This window comes from Rhinatrema bivittatum, chromosome 9 (genome assembly GCF_901001135.1).
Source record: "Rhinatrema bivittatum chromosome 9, aRhiBiv1.1, whole genome shotgun sequence".
Taxonomy (NCBI): Eukaryota; Metazoa; Chordata; class Amphibia; order Gymnophiona; family Rhinatrematidae; genus Rhinatrema; species Rhinatrema bivittatum.
In genome coordinates, this window is record NC_042623.1 from 20,309,720 (window position 1) to 20,335,940 (window position 26,221).

At 47.3% G+C, this 26,221-nt stretch overlaps 1 protein-coding gene across 1 annotated transcript in view; it reads right to left on the reverse strand.

Annotated features, from left to right (window-relative positions):
- Positions 1-783: 783 nt before the first annotated feature.
- Positions 784-26,221, reverse strand: part of PLXNA4 (plexin A4) — a 970,847-nt gene continuing 945,409 nt past the window's right edge. Inside the window, exons 31-32 of the mRNA XM_029615156.1 lie at positions 21,739-21,889; positions 784-8,915 (exon numbers count right to left, since the gene is read on the reverse strand). Of these exons, the coding sequence (XP_029471016.1) occupies positions 8,820-8,915; positions 21,739-21,889 (247 nt within the window). The 3' untranslated portion in view covers positions 784-8,819. The remainder of the gene's footprint in view (positions 8,916-21,738; positions 21,890-26,221) is intronic.

Sequence of the window (26,221 nt, forward strand, 5' to 3'; positions counted from 1 at the left end):
TTGCCTACCCCCAAGATATCTGGCTATCTACTTAGATGGATAAATACTTATCTGGCTAAGTGGTGGCCACTGAACATAGCCAATTTTTCAGCAGCTGCTACTTATCTGGCTAAGAAGCATTTCCATATTGGCCCCTATACATTATGCAGAAGGTTACATCTCTTCCTAAACCAGACATCAATCTATTACACACCTTGGGAAACTTAGGCCTGAAGGTTTATGTGATGGATGGTTGTTGAGTTCTAAACAAAATTATGTAACTGTGCTCACAGATCCAAATCCCAACATTGCACCCTCATCCCTTCCCTTCTTGTGAGGTAGATGGAATTAGTGCCAGATGGAATTGGTAGGGTACATGAATATATTATACAACCATTAATGAAACCAAGAAGTACAATACGTTTGTCCAAACCTGACATAAGCAATCTGATTCAGCAGGGTAAATACTCTGATTCTGTTCCCAAGGACAGCTGATAGTGCAGAGAAAATGTAATGTTGCTCCAAATATACAGGTGAATTTTCAAAGGGGTTACACACGTAAATGCAACACACTATCATAGCAATTTTCAAAAACCATTTACTTGCCTAAAGTGCACTTACGTGGGTAATTCCTATGGACAAACAATGGCATATATTGTAGCAATTTTCAGAAGTCCACTTCTACAGGTAAAGTGCATTTACATGTATAAAGCTCATTTCTAAGCTTATAAATGCTTTTGAAAATCAGGCCCTAAGCATCTTACAGAGTGTCTGTTTTTACATTCAGTTGTTCCAGTTTTTTTCTTTAGTCTACCCTGGATAGCACAAGTGGCAGAAAACATGCAGTTCAGATGTTACATCGGGGGCGGCAGCAGGCTGCAGTGTTCCCTCTGTGCTGCGCAGGGTCCTCCGACCACCTTTAACCACCCGGTGCTGCTCCAGCTGCCTGGCGTTTCGAACCGCATGGGGCTCCTGCCGTCTGGCGCCACCCGACACCCCCTTTGCAGTACAGACTACGAGGTCACTGGAGAAGGCCTGGAGGCCCAGATGTAGGTTAATGGGAATAGGGCAGCACAGCTCAGGTATGGCCTTTACTGCAATCACATATAAACATTTCTCAGCTGCATTTGGTGCACTTCGTCTAAATCTGGAGGGAAGGAAACATGAAAGGATACTGAACGCGGAGTTCTTCTTGCTTGCTTGCATTTTTATGCACGGCAGTTTTCACCAGGGAAACCAAAAGTAAGGGAGTAACATTCACCAGGGTCCAGCTGCTGGACAATACACACCTGCCCACTCACATTTACTGATCCCGGAGACCTCTGCTCTCAAGCCAACGTGGTGGCCTCCTTAGAAGGGTATTGCGCAGTTTTTCTAGACTTCAATGGCTGCTCATTCAGCATTTAGATCAGAGAAGAATTATCTTCATGTCTCAGAACCCTTCCCTCCCCCTTTCATGTTGAATTGGTAGGTTGGAAGGTTTGTCAAAGCAGAAACCAGACAGGAATTCTGGATCTAGAATACAAATTTTTTTTGGGAATATGTTTGATGACGTTTCTGTCTGCACATCTGACGCACCTGTCACGATGGTGGATGCCCGAGGACTGCCCCTATAAAAGAATAGGTTGGCAACAAAATAAGCTCAAGGAATCAGCTTCATCATAACACAGCGAGTGATAAGCGATAAGGACTATTGGGCCATCCAGTTAGCCTGGAACTGACACTTTCAGGCACAGGTACCTATATGCTTATGTTCCAAGGGAGGACCCTTGGGTCAAGGTGAGGTTAGCGCCATCCCCAGCGGGGCGTCCCCAGTGTGACATGGCTCGGCCCACGTGGTGGCCTGCTGCGTCTCCCTAGCACGACTGTGTGGCGTCGACGGCCCCTCCTCCGGTCCTGGGCAAGAGGTGAGAGCCAGCCGGTCGCGGTCGCAGAGCCGACCTGCGACCGGCCAAACATAACAAGAAATCTCAGATTTGATCATCTTTGCATCGAATGTTTTATCCGTGAAAATAAAAAGAGGATTTACTGGCGAAACTCAGGATTTATGAATGTAAGTTGGTATATTTTAAAACATGCGCACGTCAAAGAAATGACTGGCCTTACCAATTAATCCACCAATTCACCCAACCCTTCTCCGGGTCATCGAGAGACCCTCCTGGTTCTTCAGCCTGAGCTTCCCCCAGTTCACCACTACACAATAATCACATTTAATATAATTTACCAGCAGGTGTAAAATGACACAAGCTGGCAAATCTAGGTGTGCATCTTTTAAAATAGAAGCTTGCACGCGCAGATGTTGGTCCCGCCCCCGAATGCCTTTCTAAGCGCATATATGTGTACGCGAAAGTGAAAATGTATGTCTATTTTGGATTTTACAGAATATGCAAGTAAAGGCTACCTACAGGCATATCTGGGTCATTTTTATGTGTGTAAAACTTTGAAAATTCACCCCACGTGTGTAAGTTTTGTTTATGCCCCCGGAAGGCCTCTTGTTAGTGCACATTAAAGTAAGCATAAAATCAGTTTTGCCCAAATATTTATGCACACAACCCGCAGGCTATTTTCAGTAGACCATTTATGTGCATAAGACCGGGGTCTATGCATGCAAATCCTTTAGAAAATGACTCCCACAAAATAGTAGATGTAAATGTGCGCGTGTGCTTTCCCTTTAAAAATCAGTGCTCATGTTGCGGATCAAAGAAACTGCCAACTTTACAGATACTTGGCCAGTCCTTAACGTGCGCCCCTATAATGCATCCGTTCTATAATGCCAGTTCTTTATCAGATTCCATCAAGCTATGGCCATACAGGGACGGTTATGGGGCAATTTTGAGTAGCCCAAGTAGGTACAAAGTACGCAGCTCCTTTCAGCACCCGTGCTTTGTAGTCACTTTTCAAAGGGAAATCACCTGAGCTGTTTCCCTTTTGTAAATTAGCTAAGCAGGAAGGGCCGTGGACTGAGAGGGCTCTGTGTATTCTGCACCTGCTGCTTCTGTCAGTGGTGGAAAGGGGGGGAGGGGAACGGCTTGTGAGGAGCATTTGGAAAAGGTCCCGTGCACGCACGGTGTTCCTCCCGACTCAGAACGTGTCTCCGGGAAAGTTCTTCGCGATCCGGCACAAAGTCCGCTCGCTGTGGAAACCTGCGTGCACTGTTAGTCAGCACCGAGGAAGGCAAGTCTCAGATGGGCCTGTTTCCCTGGAAAGTCACTATTTACTCAAGTTTATGGCTTTGACATCTGTTCTGCTCTTGAAAGCAGGGACAGCAGCTTTCAAAAGGGGCACACGCTGACGCACGTGTCGGTGTACGCCCAGCAACATGGCTGTTTTATAAAATACACGCACAAACACAGCCGTGCACATCCAGGTATGAGCTGCGCAAGTGGGGGGAATGTTAAAACCAGCGTGCGTCCATGCCATGACCAGTTTCAGCAGTTCGTCCACCAGTTCACCCAGTCTAGAGCCCCCTGGTTTAATAGCCTGCACTCCCTCCAGACCCTTAAACTCCTCAGGGATGGCTTTTTTTTTAAAACTTTCACCTCCTCCACCGACAGAAGTAAAGTTACGCTGCAATGGTCCTGGCCATGTTCCCAGGCGCGCAAGTATTTGTACTCACCCCTCTTTTTGAACAGGACTGAGATATTTGCACCTTTTAAAATCCGCTGGGCGCACGCATGTCCCGCATGCACACACATCTCACAACTCTGGTGCCCGCTGGGCTTTTAAGATGTACCTGCAAGGTGGTACGTCGTGCCCGCATGGTCCCCCGATATGGCCCTTCTGCCGTCGCCTTGGAGACTTCCTTCTTTGAGTGGCTGCTCCGCCATTCTCCCTAACCCTCGCCATCACAGAGTTCGCTGAATAGCACAGAAACATCACCACAGTCCTAAAAGGTCACTGAGTTACCTGAATCAACAGGTAAAAGCAGCTTTGGGCCTGATTTTCAAAAGCATGTACATGCTTAAAACCGAGTTTTACACTTGTAAAATTAAAGTGAAAATTGTGACAGTATTTACCATTGAATTTCCCTTAGGTTTTTACTGCGCTGCATGGCTTTTGAAAACCGCTATGACAGCATGTGACATTTACCAGCGCAACGCCTTTGAAAGTTCCCCTGTACGTGTGCTGGGATGCTACTTCACAATGCTCAGCCAACGGACTGCAAAGTGATGCAGCTGAACACTTCTCCCACATACTGAAGTCCACCACCTGCTCCTTACATTTTCAGTGTATGCTCGGTGGATCGATGCATTTTTCTTTCCTGGACTTGTAATAGTGGACAAGTCGTCACTAGTCACGAGCAACGCTGGGGAGCCTGGCTTCTTACTTACAGGCTGCCTGTGCACCACCCGAGAGCTTACAGCACCAGGCTGATGATGTGCAGGGCTCCTGTTCTTTGTCTGAGTTTTGTTAGAAACCATAAACGTATAAGGTAAATTGGAAATGTATGTCTTGGGTGTTGGCTAAATATGGATTTGAGGGAGCCTTTCTTAATTGGGTTAAACCGCTGTATACCAGCCCTAAGGCGAGAAATGCTGGCTAATGGTGATTTATCTAGAGAATGGGACATGACAGGGATGTCCGCTGTCCTCGTTTCTTTTTGGATTACCCATAGAACCCCGAACCATTGGGATTCGTCAGCAGGCGGATGGCAAAGGAAGAAAAGAGCTGAAAATATGCCTTTTTGCAGATGATATCTTACTTTTTCCTAGACAATGCCAAGCAAGCTATTATAGAAAAAGTTTCCTCCTTTAAATCTTTTGCAGGGCCAACTATAAACTTTGACAAATCGGAGGCGGTGCCTTTAGATTCAGAGCTGATAAGAAGCTGGCATGAACCCTTTCCTTTTAACTGGAATGCCCATGAAATTAAATATCTGGGATTGTGGATAACCTCAAGACCTGGCATCTCTTTATATGTCTAATTTTAGGAATCTGGTGCATGGGTTTGCTCAACCTACCAGTTTCTTTATTTGGGAGGCCTGCTTTTTAGCATTAATTATATATATGTGTATATATATATATATATTCTGAATAATTCATTGCACTTGTTGAAACAAAATTAACTGGAGTAGTAACCTGGAACTATGTGGTATCCATAGCTACTGGTGCCTTCTGGGGACTTAAAAATCATAAAACAGTAAAGTGAGTGCAAACCTTAACGTTCAGCGCACCAATGGGTAGTGCGTTTCTAGTCTTTAACGCAAATCAATCTAATTACACAGTTCTCAAATATAGCACAACGCGTGAAGTAGATAAAAAAAAAACAGGGTGTGCCCCAACATTTGGCAACAGCATTAGGCAAAGTTTCGCATTAATATTCGTGTAAAACTTTGTGACAGTCACATTGATTCAAATAATATTTCATGTTTTAACAGGAAACATTACGCGGCAGTTGAGAAATAACCATAGGAGGGCAATTTTCACAGAGACTTTCTCAGGTAATGTAGCGCTTTACCCGCCGAAAAGGCCGTTTGGAAAGCTGCATGACTGATGTGTGTGTAAAATCACGCACACACCCTGTATGCACATACAGGGGAGAGGCAGTTCAGGGGATGGAGTCATGGCAGAGCTTTCAAAATTTTAAAACAAAAAAGTAAGAATATAAATTCTCCCAGCAAAACTACACACACCATAGAGCGGACCTAATCCTGCCAAGACAATTTTCAAAGTGGACTCAGGCACCTAAGGGTTAACTTCTCTGTGATGTTACATAGCCATCCCCCCTTGTACCACCCACCAAACATCCTTTGCGGTCAGATGCCCTCCATCGGCATTTTCATTGCAAATTTGGGTTGCCCAGCCCACCTTACAGTAACAAGCAGTTAGCAACCTTAGTCCTCGCTCTTCGTAACTATAAGAGGGCTCGTCCTGTGTCCCTGACCATGACGTGCGGTGCCTCGACAGGGTTAGATAAAGCTTCCACCTTAACAGAGGTTATAGTCACATGACGCAGCACGCAGATCGGTGCTTCCAGGCAAACAAATGCAAAAAACAAACAGAAGGAAAGCAAAGTAAGACCACATCCACATCATTTGCAAGGCGGTTTTTTCTTTTTTTTTTGTCTCTCTTGGATTTAATTATTACTTTAACATGCGGCATAATAACAATAAAATAAAAAAAAGCTGCCATGGGTTTCCCTTGGGGATCCTCGGGGGCAGGCCCACACAGCAGAAGTCTGGAGGATTTCAAGGCGGGAAGTAACGATCAGAGATATCCAAAAAAATCAAACAAAACACAAACGAGGGCTAACAAAGGTAGACAGGGCAGCTTTGAAGCTCACGGTGGTTCACGCTGAAATGAATGTCTTATTTTTCATCTTCTTTCTTTCTTTCTTTTTTTTTTAATATTATTTGTTTAGTTCTCTGAGGTGTTCAGTTTTCAGAAAGTCAAACAAAAAAGTTTATGTACCGGCCCAAAATATAAAATAAAATAAAATAAAAAAAAATCCCTAACAGAACATTAAGGTTTCTTTTCTCTACAGCTGTGCAAATCACACTTTTGATTCAGCAACATTTTCTTTTGTTTTTCCTTTTTTTTTGACTATGTGCAAAAACCCACGACCAAGGAGCACATCAGATGTGCCAATTGGATATGAAGCCAGCTCGTACTTAAGATTCTTGCCCCCACTGAGAAAGTGAAGAAAATAGCATTCGTTTCTCTTCGTGGTACTTTTTCATCAAAACCTTTGGTTTTTTTTTTTTGTTTGTTTGTTTTATTTTTTTTAAACCTTTTTCTTTTTCGTTTGCTTCGTTTCATTGGCTGGGATGGTCCTGTCATCCCGATCTCCCAAATCATTTAGGCAGGCAGTAATGGAAGGCTGCTTGCTCCTTCTCAGGAAAGCGAAATAACGGAAATCTCTCCGGGAAGGTGCGGAACTGATCGATTGAACTAGGAAAACAAAACGTGGGGGGGGGGGGGGGGGGAAGAGGAAAGCCCCCTCCCAACACCACCACCCCCCACCCCAAACACACACAAACTTGTTGGCTCAAAGTCGAAATGCCCACCTGGATGAAATATAGCCTCGCCTCGTGGTCGATGTCAGTCATCGGGGGATGTGCAATAACTGTTTGTCTGCCATATTGGGTTTTTTTTTGTTAATGGTTGACTGGAATCATCCAATGAGCTGTTGATTATGGAAATGAGATGCAATTTCAACGACGAGACATAGGATTCAAGAGGCTTCCCTGTAAGTAACTAATAAAAAGAAAACATTTCATTAAAAAAAAAAAAAATGATTGCTGTGCCTTTTGCGGAGAAGACAGAGGGTGGAGAAAGAGTTTCATGGTCACCGTTCGCTGCAAAGATCCAATGGCCAACGCGCGTGGGATGTGAGCGAAAATGATCTTGCTGTAAGCTGGGCCAAAGTTAACGAGGAAGACTCCAGTAACATGCATGAGGCTGAAGGTCGGGAGGAGAAGCGAGCCTGCCTTCCAAACAGCCCAGGACTGGATATGCCCTCCACAGGCTCAAACCCCGTTATCAGCAAGCTTGGGTCCACGCTCCGAAGCATTTCGCCTTTCAGGACCCCATCCATTGTACCTTGCCCTCGAGCTCCAGTCCAAATTGTGCCAGTTTATTTAGTTATTTTTTTTTGTTTCTTGTGCTCCAGAACCACTGTCCATAAAACAATTAAAAAATTTTGAAAAATGTCCGTATAGAAAGCCCTGAAAGGTAAAGAGAGCTCCTTTTATTTTTTTGTCTTTCCTGGTGGCTTGGTCCTCGGTGACTGCACATCTTGAAACTGATCAGCTGGGAGATGTGCTTGTGTGTGTGCAGAACGGCAATATTAAACTTGGCCCAGGGACAAAGGTTGACATCTTGCAATTTTTTCTTTTTTCTTTTTTTACATAAGGGCAAGATTAGTTCCAGGATAAGTAAGCAAGTCCTCAAACGAGTTAAGGAGGTTGGGTGGCGTCAGCTACTGCTAGCAAGCTTTGTAGCAAGAACCGCATCTTCAATTTAAGCTCATGAAATATACCCATTTTGTCCATTTTTCGAATGCTCCCGTCTAAATTTTAGGTCCAGATTTTAAAGCAGTTTCACCCTTTCCATGATATGGTAACATCTTCCTCTCTGGTTTTTTTTTTTTAAACAAGGACATCTTAAAAAAAAAAAAACATTGTACAAACTATTTGGTTGCAGTACAGAGTCGATGAGAAACCGGGCGCTCTGCAAGGTGCATCTTCGCGTCTTTGCAACAAAATGATTTAAAAAAAATAAATAAATGTAGGTGTGGAATAAAGACGAGGACTTGGAACTGCGCAGGAATATTTCTGCCACCTGGGGGAGATGGCAGCTCGACATTTTTTTTGAGATGGTTGCAGGTGCCGGCCTCCAGGCTCCGACCCATCCGTTTAATTCCCAGTCACTTTTATCCGGATACATCAAAAGAACTGCTGCTCTGCCAGAAGTGGTATCCGACTCTAATCATTAAAACTGTTTTCTTGCTTGTATTATTATTTTGTTGTTCTTAGTTTAAAAAAAAAAAAAAAAAAAGTATTAATACTGACTTCATTTCCATCCATTCCCGATTCTAGGGCAAAGAAGGAAGCTACAAGCAGCTCGGCAGGTTAAGACTTGCTAATTTCCCACACTGGTACTCATGATAGGATGACTTGGGACCTGTGAGCAGAGACCTCACTCCTGAGGGTCTTCCTATGCCCAACACGACCTCCCTTTTTGTCTGCGGACCGTCACACAGGGGGGGCAGGGGGCACGGGAGAGCTGGTCGGGCGACTCTGCTTGCAGCCAATCAAAACTTGCACTTGGTAAAGATGGTGATCTTGACTGAGGCACGGCTTGGTTTATCCCTCCCAGGGTACCCTGGAAGGACAGTTTTCAGCTGTCTATACTCATGAGGGCAATAACTTGTTCAAGTTTGTAAGCAAGTTTCTGTTTCCCGGCCTGGTCATCTTGATCCAGAGCTGTCAGGATCTGTCAAGCAAAGCAGAGGAAAGAAGATCAGTTTGCGATGCACTAAATCCGATCCTAGGAAGGGTCATTCTAAAAGCCATTTCAGTTGAAGTGCACGCTTAGGCCTCTCTGTACGCCCTGTTACCTGCAATATGAAGAGGTGCTCTAGTGGGCAGGATTTGGAATTATGCATATACCTTCGCATTTTCAAAAGCACGCATGTTATTTTTCTCTGAAAAACGACCTGCACGACTTATCAGGCGTAGCCAGAACTCATACTTTGGCAGGGCCTGAGGTTTTCTTGAGTGGCATAATTGTGTGTGTGTGCTAGTTATAGATTTATCCACAATCCGACACCCCCCCCCCCCCCCAAGCAGTCACTCAGTCTCACTCTCCCAATGCTCCTTCTCCCCATGATGCGAGAGAGAGAGAGACTGGTGGAGGAGAGGGCATTGAGAGAGAGCACAAGTCTACTGGGGACAGGATGGGTAACGGGGGGATGAGTCTCTCTCTTTCAAGTCTGCCTCCGCCACCCAATTCCTTAGTAGTCTCTTTCTCTCGAGTTCAGAGCCCCTCCCCGGTCCCCGGCAGTGCGTCTCTCTCAAATGCCAGCCCTTCCCGCATCTCTCTTGACGGATCACGCCACCAAGTCCTCCCACAGAAGCACCGCTAGCTCCGTGAACTCAGGGCCCCACTAACATTTTGGTACCAGAACCAATCATGGTTTCCATCCCCCCGCCCTCCGAGAACAATCCTGTCAAACATCGCACTATAATCTTTAACTTTATAAACTATAAGGGGGTCCCTATTTAGTCGAATATTTAGTGGACAAGTTATCCGGCTAAAGTCCGGCTATCCAGTGGGATAAAGGTCTCACTGAATATCCCCCATTAAAGTTATCCGACTGACCACAGCCTGGATAACTTTAAACAGAACTGGACATTTCTTTTTAATATCACTGGTTATGTATAAAGTTATTCGGCTATAATGAGCCAGATATCTTTTTACACTTAACGGGCTTTATTCAAAAGGACACAGTCGGTTAAGTTAGGTTCCATTACCAATCCCCCCCCCCCAAAAAAAACCCCCACAAACTGTGGGCCGGCAGACCTGAACCTGTCGTCGTCCCCCCCCCCCCCACCTCCCTCCCACCCGAACTGCAAAAGCCCTGTGCGGCCCAACTTGCCATCTCCTCCCCAAACTGCTCCGAATTTAGAGTGTAAAAAATATCAGGGCCGCGAGACCAATGGCAGCTGTTCCCCCCCCCTCGCCCCCCCCAGACCTTTCCCTACATCCCCGCCCCCCTCCCGGTACCTTCATTAGTCTCGTTTCTTCGCTCGTCCTACCGCGACCCGAGCCGGGCTCGACTGACATGGCTAGGCCGCTGTGTCGGGAACACACTCTCTCGTCCTACCGCGACCCGAGCCGGGCTCGACTGACATGGCTAGGCCGCTGTGTCGGGAACGCACTCTCTCGTCCTACCGCGACCCGAGCCGGGCTCGACTGACATGGCTAGGCCGCTGTGCCGGGAACGTACTCTCTCGTCCTACCGCGACCAGAGCCGGGCTCGACTGACATGGCTAGGCCGCTGTGCCGGGAACGTACTCTCTCGTCCTACCGCGACCAGAGCCGGGCTCGACTGACATGGCTAGGCCGCTGTGTCGGGAACGTACTCTCTCGTCCTACCGCGACCCGAGCCGGGCTCGACTGACATGGCTAGGCCGCTGTGTCGGGAACACACTCTCTCGTCCTACCGCGACCCGAGCCGGGCTCGACTGACATGGCTAGGCCGCTGTGTCGGGAACGCACTCTCTCGTCCTACCGCGACCCGAGCCGGGCTCGACTGACATGGCTAGGCCGCTGTGTCGGGAACGCACTCTCTCGTCCTACCGCGACCCGAGCCGGGCTCGACTGACATGGCTAGGCCGCTGTGCCGGGAACGTACTCTCTCATCCTACCGCGACCAGAGCCGGGCTCGACTGACATGGCTAGGCCGCTGTGTCGGGAACGTACTCTCTCGTCCTACCGCGACCCGAGCCGGGCTCGACTGACATGGCTAGGCCGCTGTGCCGGGAACGTACTCTCTCGTCCTACCGCGACCAGAGCCGGGCTCGACTGACATGGCTAGGCCGCTGTGCCGGGAACGTACTCTCTCGTCCTACCGCGACCAGAGCCGGGCTCGACTGACATGGCTAGGCCGCTGTGCCGGGAACGTACTCTCTCGTCCTACCGCGACCAGAGCCGGGCTCGACTGACATGGCTAGGCCGCTGTGTCGGGAACGTACTCTCTCGTCCTACCGTGACCCGAGCCGGGCTCGACTGACATGGCTAGGCCGCTGTGCCGGGAACGTACTCTCTCGTCCTACCGCGACCAGAGCCGGGCTCGACTGACATGGCTAGGCCGCTGTGTCGGGAACGTACTCTCTCGTCCTACCGCGACCAGAGCCGGGCTCGACTGACATGGCTATGCCGCTGTGTCGGGAACGTACTCTCTCGTCCTACCGTGACCCGAGCCGGGCTCGACTGACATGGCTAGGCCGCTGTGTCGGGAACGGACTCCTCTCAGTTTTCTTATTGCGTTGGACCTAATTCCTCTCCCACTTTCCTCTGTCTTCTTTTATCTCTTTTTCCACAGTCTCCTTTCCATTTTACGTTCCTTTTCTCTCCTCCGGTCTTCCTTTCCTCTTGAAGTGATATTGATCTTTCCTTTCATGTCCCTTTTTTCTCTTCTTTACCTCTCGAGCCTCTCAGTACGCCAATCCTTAATATCCCTCTTTTCACCTCACCTACCAGACTTTTATCTCCCTATTTCAATCCTCCTCATCCACCCTCCCGTTTCCCCAGTCTCTTAGTCCCCCTGTCTTTCACCCATTCCCTAGTCCTCCACTTCTAGTCTGTACTCATCCTTTTCCTCTGCCTTTCACCTTCTCACCAACTTCCCTGTTGCTAATTTGCTTCCCTGCCCCCAGCTCCTTTCATCTCTCTCATCTTCTACCCAGCCTCCTATTACCTCCTCCCTAGCCCCATTTCCATCCTCTCTCACTCCCTTCACAGGCCCCTATTACCTCCTCCCTAGCCCCATTTCCATCCTCTCTCACTCCCTTCACAGGCCCCTATTACCTCCTCCCTAGCCCCATTTCCATCCTCTCTCACTCCCTTCACAGGCCCCTATTACCTCCTCCCTAGCCCCATTTCCATCCTCTCTCACTCCCTTCACAGGCCCCTATTACCTCCTCCCTAGCCTCATTTCCATCCTCTCTCACTCCCTTCACAGGCCCCTATTACCTCCTCCCTAGCCCCATTTCCATCCTCTCTCACTCCCTTCACAGGCCCCTATTACCTCCTCCCTAGCCCCATTTCCATCCTCTCTCACTCCCGTCACAGGCCCCTATTACCTCCTCCCTAGCCCCATTTCCATCCTCTCTCACTCCCTTCACAGGCCCCTATTACCTCCTCCCTAGCCCCATTTCCATCCTCTCTCACTCCCTTCACAGGCCCCTATTACCTCCTCCCTAGCCTCATTTCCATCCTCTCTCACTCCCGTCACAGGTCCCTATTACCTCCTCCCTAGTCCCATTTCCATCCTCTCTCACTCCCTTCACAGGCCCCTATTACCTCCTCCCTAGCCCCATTTCCATCCTCTCTCACTCCCTTCACAGGCCCCTATTACCTCCTCCCTAGCCCCATTTCCATCCTCTCTCACTCCCTTCACAGGCCCCTATTACCTCCTCCCTAGCCCCATTTCCATCCTCTCTCACTCCCTTCACAGGCCCCTATTACCTCCTCCCTAGCCCCATTTCCATCCTCTCTCACTCCCTTCACAGGCCCATGCCTTTCCACTGCCTCTCACCCCACCCTTTTCCACTGTCTTTCACGCCAGTTCATCCAAGCCACCTCTCGACTCCTCCCCACCCTTACACTCATCTCAAATCCCCCGCTCATGCGCTCCCAGCCCATCTCCTTAGTACCAGGTCCCCATTCTCTTCCCAAACCCCACTCAGTCTCTTAATGTCCTGCTCTCAGCTCCAGGCCAGCGTCCCTCCCTCTCCACCACTTTCTTCCAAGGCCCTTTTCAATCTCTTGACTCCCCATCCATAGCCAATCCCTCAGCTACATTCTTCCAACCAATCCCACTGTCCCCCAAGTTCTCACTCAGTCCCAACTCCTCCCCCCCAAACCTTACCCAATCGAGTCACCACGCTCCTCACAATCTCTGAGACCTCACGAAATTCCCACTCACCCTCCAGTACCCAGTCTTACCCCCCTCCCCGGAAACTGCAACCAATCCAGGACTCCACTTTCACACCATTCCCCACAGCCTCCAACACCCAACCCACCCCACTCTGGAGTTTACATTGTCCCCTGAAATCTCCACTCCCTAGTCCCCAAGCCTTCACTTAGCTCTCCCCCTATGATACTTATTCCTTACACTCTTCACCTCCCTATTCTACATTCCAGCATCAGTGGTCAGTGGCTCTAATCCTCCAGTTTGTAGCCACTGGCACCACTCCTCCCTCCTCCTGCTTGATTCAATGATCTGCTTTTTAAGAACATAGAAATTGCCATGCTGGGTCAGATCAAGGGTCCATCGAGCCCAGCATCCTGTTTCCAACAGTGGCCAAACCAGGCCACAAGAACCTGGCAATTACCCAAACACTAAGAAGATCCCATGCTACTGATGCAATTAATAGCAGTGGCTATTACCTAAGTAAATTTGATTAATAGCAGGTAATGGACTTCTCCTCTAAGAACTTATCCAATCCTTTTTTAAACACAGCTACACTAACTGCACTAACCACCTCCTCTGGCAACAAATTCCAGAGTTTAATTGTGCGTTGAGTAAAAAAGAACTTTCTCCGATTAGTTTTAAATGTGCCCCATGCTAACTTCATGGAATGCCCCCTAGTCCTTCTATTATTCGAAAGTGTAAATAACCGATTCACATCTACCCGTTCTAGACCTCTCATGATTTTAAACACCTCTATCATATCCCCCCTCAGCCGTCTCTTCTCCAAGCTGAACAGCCCTAACCTCTTCAGCCTTTCCTCACAGGGGAGCTGTTCCATCCCCTTTATCATTTTGGTCGCGCTCTATATCTATGGAGCCCTGAGCAGTGTAAATAGCAGACCGTTGAACTGAACAGGAAGGGGGAGGAACAGTATCTGCAGCTAGAAGCTGCCCGGTTAGATGCACTTGATTGCGGCACTGGGAGGTCTTGTCGGCCTAGCGATAGCCCTTTCTCTGACACCTCAGGCCAGCTCTGCAGGGCTCCTGATGCTTATGTTGCCTCTTTTCCACTGGCATGGGGCTGCAGAAATTGATCTGCCTCTTCTGTTGGCCTTCCTCGGCCAGTCAGAGGCCGAAATTGGGTGAGCCTGGCTTCAAAGTGGGTGGGCCAAGGCTGTGCCACAGGCATATGGGCAGATTTTCTGGGATAATCTTCGAAGGGAAAGTACACGTGTACTTTCTGTTCATAAAAAATAACAGCAGTCTTTGCATAAATACGGGCAATTATAACATTACCCACACAGAGGGCAATTTTCAAAGGATTTCTTTGTAAATTGCCCATCTGAAAATTACCCACCCTGTATGTGGGCAAATGATTGGGCGTAGTTGATAAGGCACGTACTTTCACCTGCACTGAAGTGGAGGAGTTCCCAAGGTGGAGTTAGGTTGGAGGGAGAAAACCTCACACAGTGAGCCCAATTTTATAACTTAGCACTTAGGGCTGAAATTCGAGGGTATAAAGCGCATATGGACTTCAGCCTTAATATTCAAAGCGGACTCGTGCATGTAATTCCACTTGGAAAATGATGTGCGGACCCTTGTGCGACCCGCACGCGCACATTTACGTTCATGCTTTTGATTTTAGAAAGCACCCGGGAACAAGTAAGCATAAAAGCAGGTGTGAAATAGCTACCGCCTGTGCTTTTATGCATCCAGTCTTTGGGGTAATTGAATGCGCTCCTCAAAGTATTGAATACTCAGACTTGTTGATATTCTAATACAGGGGTAGACAACCTGCTAAGATTTAAATTGAGCAAAGGAAACTCTGGTCTTCGAGCGCCACAAGCCGGTCGCCACTCTGATCCTCCAGATTCCTTTCACACAACTCTTGAATATTAAATTTAAAAAAATATTCAAGATTTTTGTGAAAATGATTGAAACTGTTTTGTCCTAGAAACAAAACTATAAAATGGAGAAGAGAAAAATATCTCTCACACCCTTCCCCCCTCGTCACCAATACACCCCCCTATTAGGAAAACAAAACAGGCCAGGCTGCTATGGATCCCTATCCAGAAAGTACAGCTGGTTAGTAGAGGACCTCACCTCAGTCACACATGCAGAACCTCACCAAATACAGAATAAAGTGCCCATAGAAATGGAACTGGAAACTGCAACAAGGCAAACTCTGTATGCAGTGCAACAATGGAAAAACAGAAACATTGCCATGCCTCATAAAACATCAAATAACAAAATTAAGAAATGTAAATCATAATAGTCAATAAAACTTCATAACAGTAAAACCATACCAATAAAAAAGAATACATATTTCAAAACAGCTGATGAATAGAACAACATCCAATAATTAAAAATTCATACACAAATTTTTAACATTTTTCTAAACACCAATAAAATATTTCAAAATAGCAGATACATCAAATAATACCGAATAATTAAAACTAAGGATAAAAACATAACTTCTCTCTATACCGGGGAACATTTGATTTCCAGTCATCCTGAGAAAGTCATAAATTAATTGGGGTGGGGGAGGGTGCATAAAACTTTCTTCTCTCCCACATACACACACACACACACACACACACATGGTCTGTCTCCATCCCTCCTGCATGCAATCACACATACACACACATATTCACTCTGTTTCTCTCCCACATGCAATCACATACATGCACTCTCGAACACATGTAATCACACATGCTCACTCTCTCACACATTCAATCTGTATCACTCTCCCCCATATGCAATCACAAACACATGTTCTTTCTTTGTCTCCCCAAACATGCGATCACAAACACACGCTTGCTCTCTCTCTTCCACATGCAATCGGACAAACGCTTGCTCTCTCTCACTCACACATGCAATCACACACATGCTTGCTCTCTCTCACACATGCAATCACACTCATGCTTGCTCTCTCTCCCACAAGCAATCACACACATGCTTGCTCTCTCTCCCACATGCAATCACACTCATGCTTGCTCTCTCTCACACATGCAATCACACTCATGCTTGCTCTCTCTCCCACAAGCAATCACACACATGCTTGCTCTCTCTCCCACATGCAATCACACACATGCTCGCTCTCTTCCATACAATCACATACACACTTGCTCTCTCTCCCACATGCAATCATACACGTCTCAATCTCCCCCCACATGCAATCACAAACACAAGCTCTCTCCCCCCTACATGCAATCACAAACACATTTTCTCACATGCAGTCACACATACATGCTTTCTCTCCCACATTCAGTTACACACCCTCGCTCTGTCTTCCACATGTAATCACATACACACATTCACTCTGTCTCAGTCTCCCCCACTTGCAATCACAAATACACACTCACTCTCCCACGTGATCACACACATACACACTCGCTCTCCCTCTTCCCACATGCAATCACACAGATGCGCTCTCTCCCACATGCAATTTCACTCACACTTGCACTCTCTCTCCCACATGAAATCACACTCATGCTTGCTTTCCCATATGCACTCACACACTCATGCTTGCTTTCCCACATTCACTCACACACTCATGCTTGCTTTCCCACATTCACTCACACACTCATGCTTGCTTTCCCACATTCACTCTCACACTCATACTTACTTTCCCACATTCACTCTCACACTCATGCTTACTTTCCCACATTCACTCACACACTCATGCTTACTTTCCCACATTCACTCTCACACTCATGCTTGCTTTCCCACATTCACTCACACACTCATGCTTACTTTCCCACATTCACTCACACACTCTTGCTTGCTTTCCCACATTCACTCACACACTCATGCTTGCTTTCCCACATTCACTCTCACACTCATACTTACTTTCCCACATTCACTCTCACACTCATGCTTACTTTCCCACATTCACTCACACACTCATGCTTACTTTCCCACATTCACTCTCACACTCATGCTTGCTTTCCCACATTCACTCACACACTCATGCTTGCTTTCCCACATTCACTCTCACACTCATGCTTGCTTTCCCACATTCACTCACACACATATTCTTGCTCTCCCTCTCCCACATGCAATCACACTTATGCTCGCTGTGTCCCATGCAATCACACACTTGCTCACTCTCCCGTGCAATCACATACACGCTCACTACCTCTCCCGCATGCAATCACACACATCTTCACTGTCTCATTCCCCTTCATGCAATCACAAACACATGTTCTGTCTCCCCCACATGCGATCAATTACACGTTATCTGTCTCCCCCAATTGCGATCACACACCCGTTCTCTGTCTCTCCCACATGCAATCACATACATGTACGCTCACGCTCCCATTTCCCACATGCAATCACAAACACACACTTGCTCTTTCCCAATGGAATCACACACATGCTTTCACTCTCTCTCCCACATGCAATCACACACATGCTTTCACTCTCTCTCCCACATGCACACACACACTTGCTCTCTCTCCCACATGCAATCACACACATACACCCTCGCTTTCTCTCACACATGCCATCACACACAAGTTCGCTCTCTCTCCCATATGCAATAACACAACACTCTCCCTCCTGTAATCACACACACACTTGCTCTCTCTCTCTCCCACATACAATCACCCACATGCTCGCTCTCTCTCCCACATGCAATCACTCCCACTCACACACAGGCTCTCTTGTACACACACAGGCAGTCACCCACACACTCACAAGCTCACACATGCACTCTCAGGATCTGGGCCTCTTCAGCTGCCAGCAAGATGGGGATCCACTGGCTGCCTCAGTGTCCTCCTATCTTCGTCCACCATGGGATGGGCCTCACGGCAGCTTGTCAGGCCTCTGTGTCTTCAGCCACCAGCCAAATAAATCTGCTGGAAGCCCTGGAGTCCTCTCTTGTCACTTTCCTGCTGCTGCAGGATGAGCTCCGTGGGAGCCTTCCAGACTTCTGTGTCTTCAGCGGCAGCCGAGTGAAGTCTGCTGGCAGCCATGAGATACTCTCTGTCTCTTCTGCCCCTCGCCCCGCGGGATTGGCTCTGTGGTGGCCTGCCAAATCATGGGGTGGACGGCAGTAGGAGTCGAGTTACAAACATCATCACCTCCTGCTGCCGCACGGCCTGTCTCCTGATATATGCAGCGAGACTGGCCCTCCAGCAGCAGGAGATAACGTTCCTTTAAACATGACTCCTGCTGCCGGGGAAGGGGGGATGTATCACAACCCCGTAGCAAGCAGCGGCGGCCATGGCTGGAGTTCCTGCTGGTTCTATTCAGTGCCATGCCGCCGCACCATTAAAAATGGCCTCTCGTGCCATAGATTGCCGATCCCCTGTTCTAATTGATTGCTGCCAAGTAAAGGGATTTGCTGTGATTGCCTCCTTGGGATCAGGAAAGAATTATTACGGACAAGCCAAAGGATGCACCAGGTCCCTGAAAGAGAGAGAGAGTCCTAGCCATTGTGCAACAGGGACAACTCTTGTCTGGGGATTATGACTCATGCTTCTCAGAGAATGGTTGGCTGAGCTAGATGGGAAGGGTTTAAAAATAAACAGAAGACACACAGAAGCCAGGAATGAAGGCTCGTGGCAGTACAGCCCCAGTAGGGCTCATTCGGATTGAGCTTCAAGCCTCAAAGGAGGAAGAGGCACACTTCCAGGAGGAAAAAAAAAAAAGGGATTATTATATTATTAAAACAGTTTTACTTTTATATAACACTGCAGCTTTAAACAGCACTGGACATTAACATTTACAGAAAAAAACATCACAAACCAGAGTAGGATAAGGCGCCTTGCAAGAGGACGCAACACAGCGCAGCAGGAGGGGGTTAGAAAGCTACTGGAAACCCTGGGTCTCACAAGGTTAAATTCAGACCTCACAGGTGGCTGCATAGCAGCTGTAGTGCAAGGACTTCACTCCACACAAAAAGCCTGGACTGGTCAGGCAGAATATCTCACCGTTGCCTTTTCTAGTGGGCAAGGTCCGTGAACGGGTGCAGAGTTTGAATTCGACACCGTAAGAGGAAGCCACAGGACAGCAAGGGAGTGTGGGAACTAGGACAACGGGGCAGGTGACCCGGGGGAAACCACAGCAAATAATCGTTTTCTTGGGTTAAAAAAAAAAAAATGTCAGGGGTTTTGCTTGCCTTCCTCTGAACGACCATGGAAAGGAAAACGCCTTGCTGGAAAATCATAAGCCGTTTGAACTTGGCATGAGGGACGTCTCACTCCAGCCCGTCTCTCTCTCTGTGCTTGCAGAAAACGCCTCGTTTCAGCACCAATGGCACGCATTATTGTGGAAGCCTTGGCAAAGCTCATATTCAGGAGAAATATTTTTGTCTTTCAAGCCCTGTGCTGCTAAGTAATTACAGTACTTAAATCCCACAATATATTAATTACAACTTCACTGTAATTTCCACCATATGTGGCATTCAATCCTTTGAGATCCTCCGGTACAGTGTTTCTCAATAGCTTTACAAATTAGTTGGCCTCTGTGATTAAAAAATCTGCGTTCTGATTATGTGGTCATTATGTCTGGGTACAGTATGAAGAGTTTTGAAAAAGATGTTATTTATCATTTTAATTTGATTTTTCATAGGGGGCTGTGAGCATGAGATCTGTGTGGAATAGAGCAGCGGATGCGGTAAAACAGATTAGTTAACAACGGCAAGCCCCCTCGCTGAAAGCCAAAATAAATGTAAAGCGTGTCCTAGGATGACACAAGCAGTTGGTGCACGCTGTAAACTACCCATTACGAAGAATAACGGATTAAAATGATTTAACCAGATGGAAAAGAGCAGCCACGCTGGGGCCCACGACAGGAACGAAAGAGCAATTAACCAGAATTTGCCCAGGATTAGTAAACAAGTACATTGACAAGTAGAATTAAATGTCCCCCGGATGCGATTCGGGATGGTTTTTCTCTCTCTCTCTCCCCCTCCCTCACCAAAGGCTGGGGGTGCCGGTGGTTCTGGATAAGGTTTTTATGACGCAGCGAGCTATGAACCAGCAATAAAAGGCCAGCTGCTGATATTAATGTTGAATGATCAATATGCAGCGTTTTACTACCCGGCATGGCTCGTGTGTTTTTTTCCAGGACCGATACTGAGATTCTACGGTTGCACACGTTCATAAGTTCAGGCCGCTAGGGCTCTGCTGGCAGGAAGATTGCAGAGCTGCTATGAAATCTGGAGGTGGCACAGTCTATTTGCATTTTCATCACATTTGCTAATTCAGCGAGGCTGATGTACTAAGGGAAGAAAAACTGCATGCCCTGTTTTATTTTTAGCGTGCAGTATCTTTCTGCGGGGACTCCCTTGCAAAGAAGGCCACTAGAAACGTAGAGCGGGTAGTTTCGCTACAACCTTTCCCACACCACCTTTTTAACTACACCTCGCTGAGGAGTAACCTTTCTGTGGTTTGCCAAGCTTATGCTGGCGCGCGGTCTTACCATGCGCTCTCGGTTAATGAGCTGCTTTGGATACCAGTGCAACGTTGCATGCATGAAACTAAGCATGAAAAATAACTATTTGCACGTCACCTCAAAGTCAGCCGCTTAAACCTTCAGAAAATCCATGCCTAAATAAAGCTGCGCATGACGGATATACTCCGATTTGGCCCAGAGCTTGTGCCGACCTGCGTCTGTTTCCTTACTCCGCTGTCTGCGGAGGCCTGTCCCGTCTGGCTGTCTGAAGCAGCAGCGTGACTTCAGCAACACCCTGGCTGGCTTCAAACGTTTTCCCTTTCTCTGCAGCTCCCGTGCCGGGGCATCAGGCTGCAGAAATCTTCAGCCAGTGACCCAATTACCTTTTTCTAATCAGACCAAAGCATTTCTGGTTACACAGAAATGAGTCACCGGATGGAGCAGAAACAGTTTGCCAGTGAATGACTCTGGCTAACGGAGCTAAAATAAGATTTTGTTTTCTGTACTTTCCTATGGTCTGCAGACAATGTACCAGATTTCCCAAAATGTTCTGTTTGGTTCGGAGCTCGGCTCAGTGGCAGGGCCGAGTGTTATCATGCAGGGAGATCTGGGTCTGATTGCTGAGCTCGGCTTCTTGGGATTAGAAGGATTACTGCAGAGGAAGCAGCCACATGAAGCACTCCCAGGACCTCGAGCACCGAGCAGGTAGGAGATTAATGGTCAAGCTGCTTGGCACCTTTGGTCACGGACATGCAGTGAGTGGCTGCAGAGCTGCCAAGACACTCAGTTCCCGAAGGGAGACGTTTTGGCCAGACCTGGTTTTGAACTCACATTCCAAAGCAGTGTGGTATCCGTGGTCCCTGAATCTACCCCACTGAAATTAGTGCTGCAGGTCCCATAGTGCAACAGGACAGGGTTGCAAGAAATCCAGGCCTGGCCTCAAAATCTCCCTCCTGAAACTTGCCAGCTTGGCAGCTCTGCTGTTTGTGGTGAGAATGATAACAGTAATACACCACTTGTATTTTATATTATGCATTTTTGTTAATTACATAAATAAATAAATGCATGCACTGCAATGACTAGTGAAAACGACTACAGAGATGATCACAAAAGGGATATCATGCAAACTTCTTGCTAGCGCCGCCACAGGCCTCTTGTTCTCCCTCCCACCCCACTCGCATCACTTGCATGGCACACGCGCTTTGGTTCTCACCTCTTCACTGTACTTGCCGACATAGGAGAAGATCTCGGAGAGCGCACTCATGGTGTTGAATTCGTTCATGTGCATGCGTGACTGCTCAGCCAGGTAGGCGTTCATATCCTGGTCACTGATGGCGGGCATCTTGCCAATATCCGAGTAGTACCTAGTGAGAATGAAATGGAACAGCTAACAGTCAGACGGACAGACCACCAACGAGAGCAGTAACTAGCGCTCTGGGCGGCGAAGCAGGAGACCCAAACCTTACTCGCCTATTTGGGCTTTTGGAAGGCTGACCAGATACTGATCTCAGTTTGATACCTAGTGCTTAGCCCAAAAGCAAAAAACCAGAAGAAGCTGCTGGGACAAATGCATCCTGACTTCTTGAGCTGCAGGAGTAATTGGTCTAAACATGGAAGATAAGAAATGCTACTGAGAGACACGCTTGACAGATTCCTGCTGACAGCTGGATGGGAAAAAGTAAAGACCAAGGCCTTGCAGGGAAGAATAAAAATATTGTTAAGATGCCCAAGAGGCAGCATATTATAGAGTGTAACAGTAAACCAGAACGTTATAGATAATTACACCATCGAACCCAATTTTTATGCTCCCTGTTAGACATGACACAGTGGCCTGAGGAGCCAGCTTTATAGCTGGCTCTGCAGTCATCCCCCCATGGCTTGTCAGGTGGATTCTGGAAACATCTGGTATAGCTAAAGAGGACTACCTTCATAATATACTCAATTCGCCTGCTTGCGATACCCTCTGCTTTGCATCAGGGATGTTAGAATTCCTGCTGAAGACTCGCAGGCATCCCCCCGCTGCTTGTTTCTGGGAGTCCCTAAGGTGCAACATGCTCAGAAACCATCCTGGAAAGGGCTGGCAATCGGCAACCAAAGACAAGCCGAAGGATCTAGGGGGATTGCAGGAGCCCGGGGAGCCTCAGCTCTAGCTTGGAACCAAGTTGTTATTCAGGGAACTCGTCATCCTGCATTCCTGGCCGTAATCCCTTCCTGTATGGTACGGCCTCATGTAAAAATGGAAAAAGCATGGGGCGAGCACAAAAATCCCCTACGGCAGCATTTCTGGAAGCATGGCTTATCAGTTTGGTCGTCAGGATAGTCCCAATGAATATGCATGAGCCAGATTTGCATATACTGGAGATTGTAAAGTTCGTTTTCGACTTCCCAGTTTCTCAGCAGGGCTCTTCTGCAGTGGCTCCCACGTCCCAGCCTTCTCCTGGAGGCCCACGTAACTAGTCATTCAAGTCCCCAGGGGATGCGCGCCTATCTAGGACACGTTTGGGACCAGTGCTCAGTAAGGCAGTGAGCAGACCGGCTAAAGATAGACAGATAACTTTAAAACCAAACTGGCTATGTTTGAATATAAGCACTTAGGTTTTAAAGTTATCTGGCTTTGTGTTGCCAAATAACTAAATAATAAAATTGCATATTGGTCTCTCTCTCTCTCACTCCCTTCCCTGAACAATAAAACCCTTTTCGGTCAGTAACACACAGAAAAAAGGTTTCATTATTTCTGGCATTAAAACCCACGTTACTCTATCACAATTGACATTAGGAGTTGCTCATTACCATTAACGCTGCCCAAACTCCTCCCACTTGCATAGCAAATGTGAAATTTGCATTCCAACACGTGTTGCGCTATTTAACGCTAGCATTAAGGCCCTAATGCAAAATGATAAATGATGCTGTTAGCCGGAAGGAGCTGAAAATCAGCTAAGTTATCCGGATAACTTGGGCCTGACCCGGAATGCCTCTTCTTTATCCCGCTAGATTGTAACTGGATGATGACTTATCCCGGCTAAAATCTAGCTGGATAAGTTCCTCAATATTCAGAAAGTTGCCATTTAGCTGGATAACTTGTGAATGATTCTGCTAAATGGCTTTGAATACTGACCCCCATTTATAGCCCAAGTAAATTGCAAGAAACCTCCAACTATTACTGTCACACTAGAATGTATTTACTTACATAGATTTCCAAAAACCACTATTTTACATCCGGGCGCTGAAACAGAATTTACCTCCATTTGTTAAGGGAGGCCAGGAAAAGGGTCCTGAAGCCAGGATGCAATTCAATTTACCTATTTACAGTGATTGTAACTTACAATAATGAGTAATAAACTGAAAGGCATTGCTTGCATCTGCCTGCCTTAAGTCCAACCATTCCAGCGCACGATTAAATGTGCTTCATCTAGAAACATAGAAACATGATGGCAGAAAAAGACCGTATGGCCCATCCAGCCTGCCCATCCGTCCAATTAATTCAGCATTATAATTCCCATCACTCCCTTAGAGATCCCCTTTATTTATCCTATGCTGTTTTTGTCTGTATTAGTTGCAAAAGTATTTTTATTTTTAGCTCAAATGCCAACAATTCAGTCAACAAAAGCTGCTGGGAGATGGATTACAAGTACAAATGTGGATAATTTATGGATGGGTTAACCAGGTCTGATCTCTGGAAAGCTTTCTTGATGCCATAGATTCTGCAACCATGCGCTACGGAAGACTGAATATTTTTTTCTGGCAATTTTGGAATACGGCGTACAAAAATCCATTATTCAAACACCGCTTACATCCACGGAAGACATTTCAGAATCAGAGTTACCTATTGTGCTCGTAACCCGCTTTAAAGTGTCTCCGTCTCGGTTCCCAGCATACAATCACGCTTAGGCGTTCATCAATAATCTACGAGAGCTAAGCTCGTGCACTTCCAAAATAAACTCATGCTGTATTTTTGCAGGGCAACTGAATCTGGGACAGCAGGTTAGGAGGACATTAGCTGGTCGGAAACAGACGTTTCTCTGACGGTTAGAGTTTTCTAAGTTAATCGTTGCATTTTGTTCCACACTTCAGAACTAATGGAATTTTTTTTTTTGGGGGGGGGGGGGGGGGGGGATAAAAAAACTCAGCGGGACAGCTACAGATTTCCCAGTGGGAAAGTTAAAAGTTTCTATTCAGGACATGAGCAGTGATTATACAGACTGGATCCATTTCCGTTCTTGAATGTGAGCTGGTCCTTGCAAGAGAAATTCTTTTACCTTGCAGCTATTTAAAAAAATATGGGGGGGGGGGGGGGGGAAGAGAGAAAAAACATGCCACTTTGAGATATTCGGGGTAAAAGGCAGTTTCTGCTTTTTTCTAGTATCTATGCTGTACAGGTTTTCAAACTATAAAAAAGTCGATAAAGTGAGCTTCTAATGAATTTGGTACTCTTGAAAAGGCTCTGGAAACCAAAGTGCACAGAACAGGCGCGGTGTCAAAGCTGACAGAGCACCTTCCTCGACTCCGTCCTGGTAATGTACCTCGAACTTGTCCTCTAGGGGGGGGACACGGATGATTCTCTTTCCAGGCCCATCGGGTTCCTGGCCTCTTTGCCGAGCCCCCAACAGCATCACCCATGAAGGTGACATCATATAGTGGCCCAGGAGCTTTGTCCGCTGAAGCTAGACCAAGATCGTTCAACTGGATTTCACATACAATCGAGAACAGGAATCTCTGCGATACATTTTTTTTAGCAACCAGGCTGCTGGACAGCTCCCAGGAAAACCCTCCTCCTTCCGACTGCATCTCTTCAGCCACGGCACAGTGAGCCGCTGCAGCAGTAAATGGATCAGATGAGGCAGATCAAGAATCCTGCTGCATTTTCCTAGTATTTTTTTTTTTTTTAGTGACTGCGTTTCCGAATGGCCAACCAATTCCCCAGGGCATCATGGGACACGGGCCTGGCTATTCCTAACCCCTATCCCAAAACATGCTGGGGTTTGTGGCCCTGCCTTTTTATTGAAAAAAGCAAGAAGTACAGGATCCAGACCTTTGTAGCATGGCTCACAGTCCCTGATGAACCGAACATCGCTGGTAGCTCTGGGTACTGACAGAGGGCCATTCTCTGTTACCTACTCTTTGATGTTAGAGGCCCAGGTATTTAACTCTGGGACAAATGTACTTAGCATTTATCCCCATAGACACAAAATGGGAAAAAGCTTTTGGTACATCTGGGCTTTTGTTAGAAGCTCAGCTGATTACTGCTCAGTGAAAACGGCCTTCGCATCTTGAGCATTTTCTCTGCTCCTTGATAACATCAGACGTAAGCAAGGAAAACGCATCCTGGTCTTTGCAAGACAATTTCACCGTGCAGCTGCTGAAGCTGTTGAATAGGATACCAGGTTAGGTTTTAATAACTTGCCGACTGAGCAGAGAGTTATAGTGGGGCGGGACTGGTGAGACCTCCCTTTATGTGCCGTTCTGGAGGCCACACCTACAAAAGGCAATGGAGAAGCAGGCCAAGGTTTAGGCACAGGCAACTGTCACTGGCGCCAGATTTGCACAGCTCCTGGTGCCAAGCCGCCGAGGCGTTACTTACTGCATAGAGCGGCATCCATCCTGCGAGCCCTCGCCAAGCAACAAGCCCTGCCCCCTCTCGCACGGGTTTCTATGGTAACAGGAAGCCTGTGCAGGAGGAAGGAGCGGGGTGTGGCAAG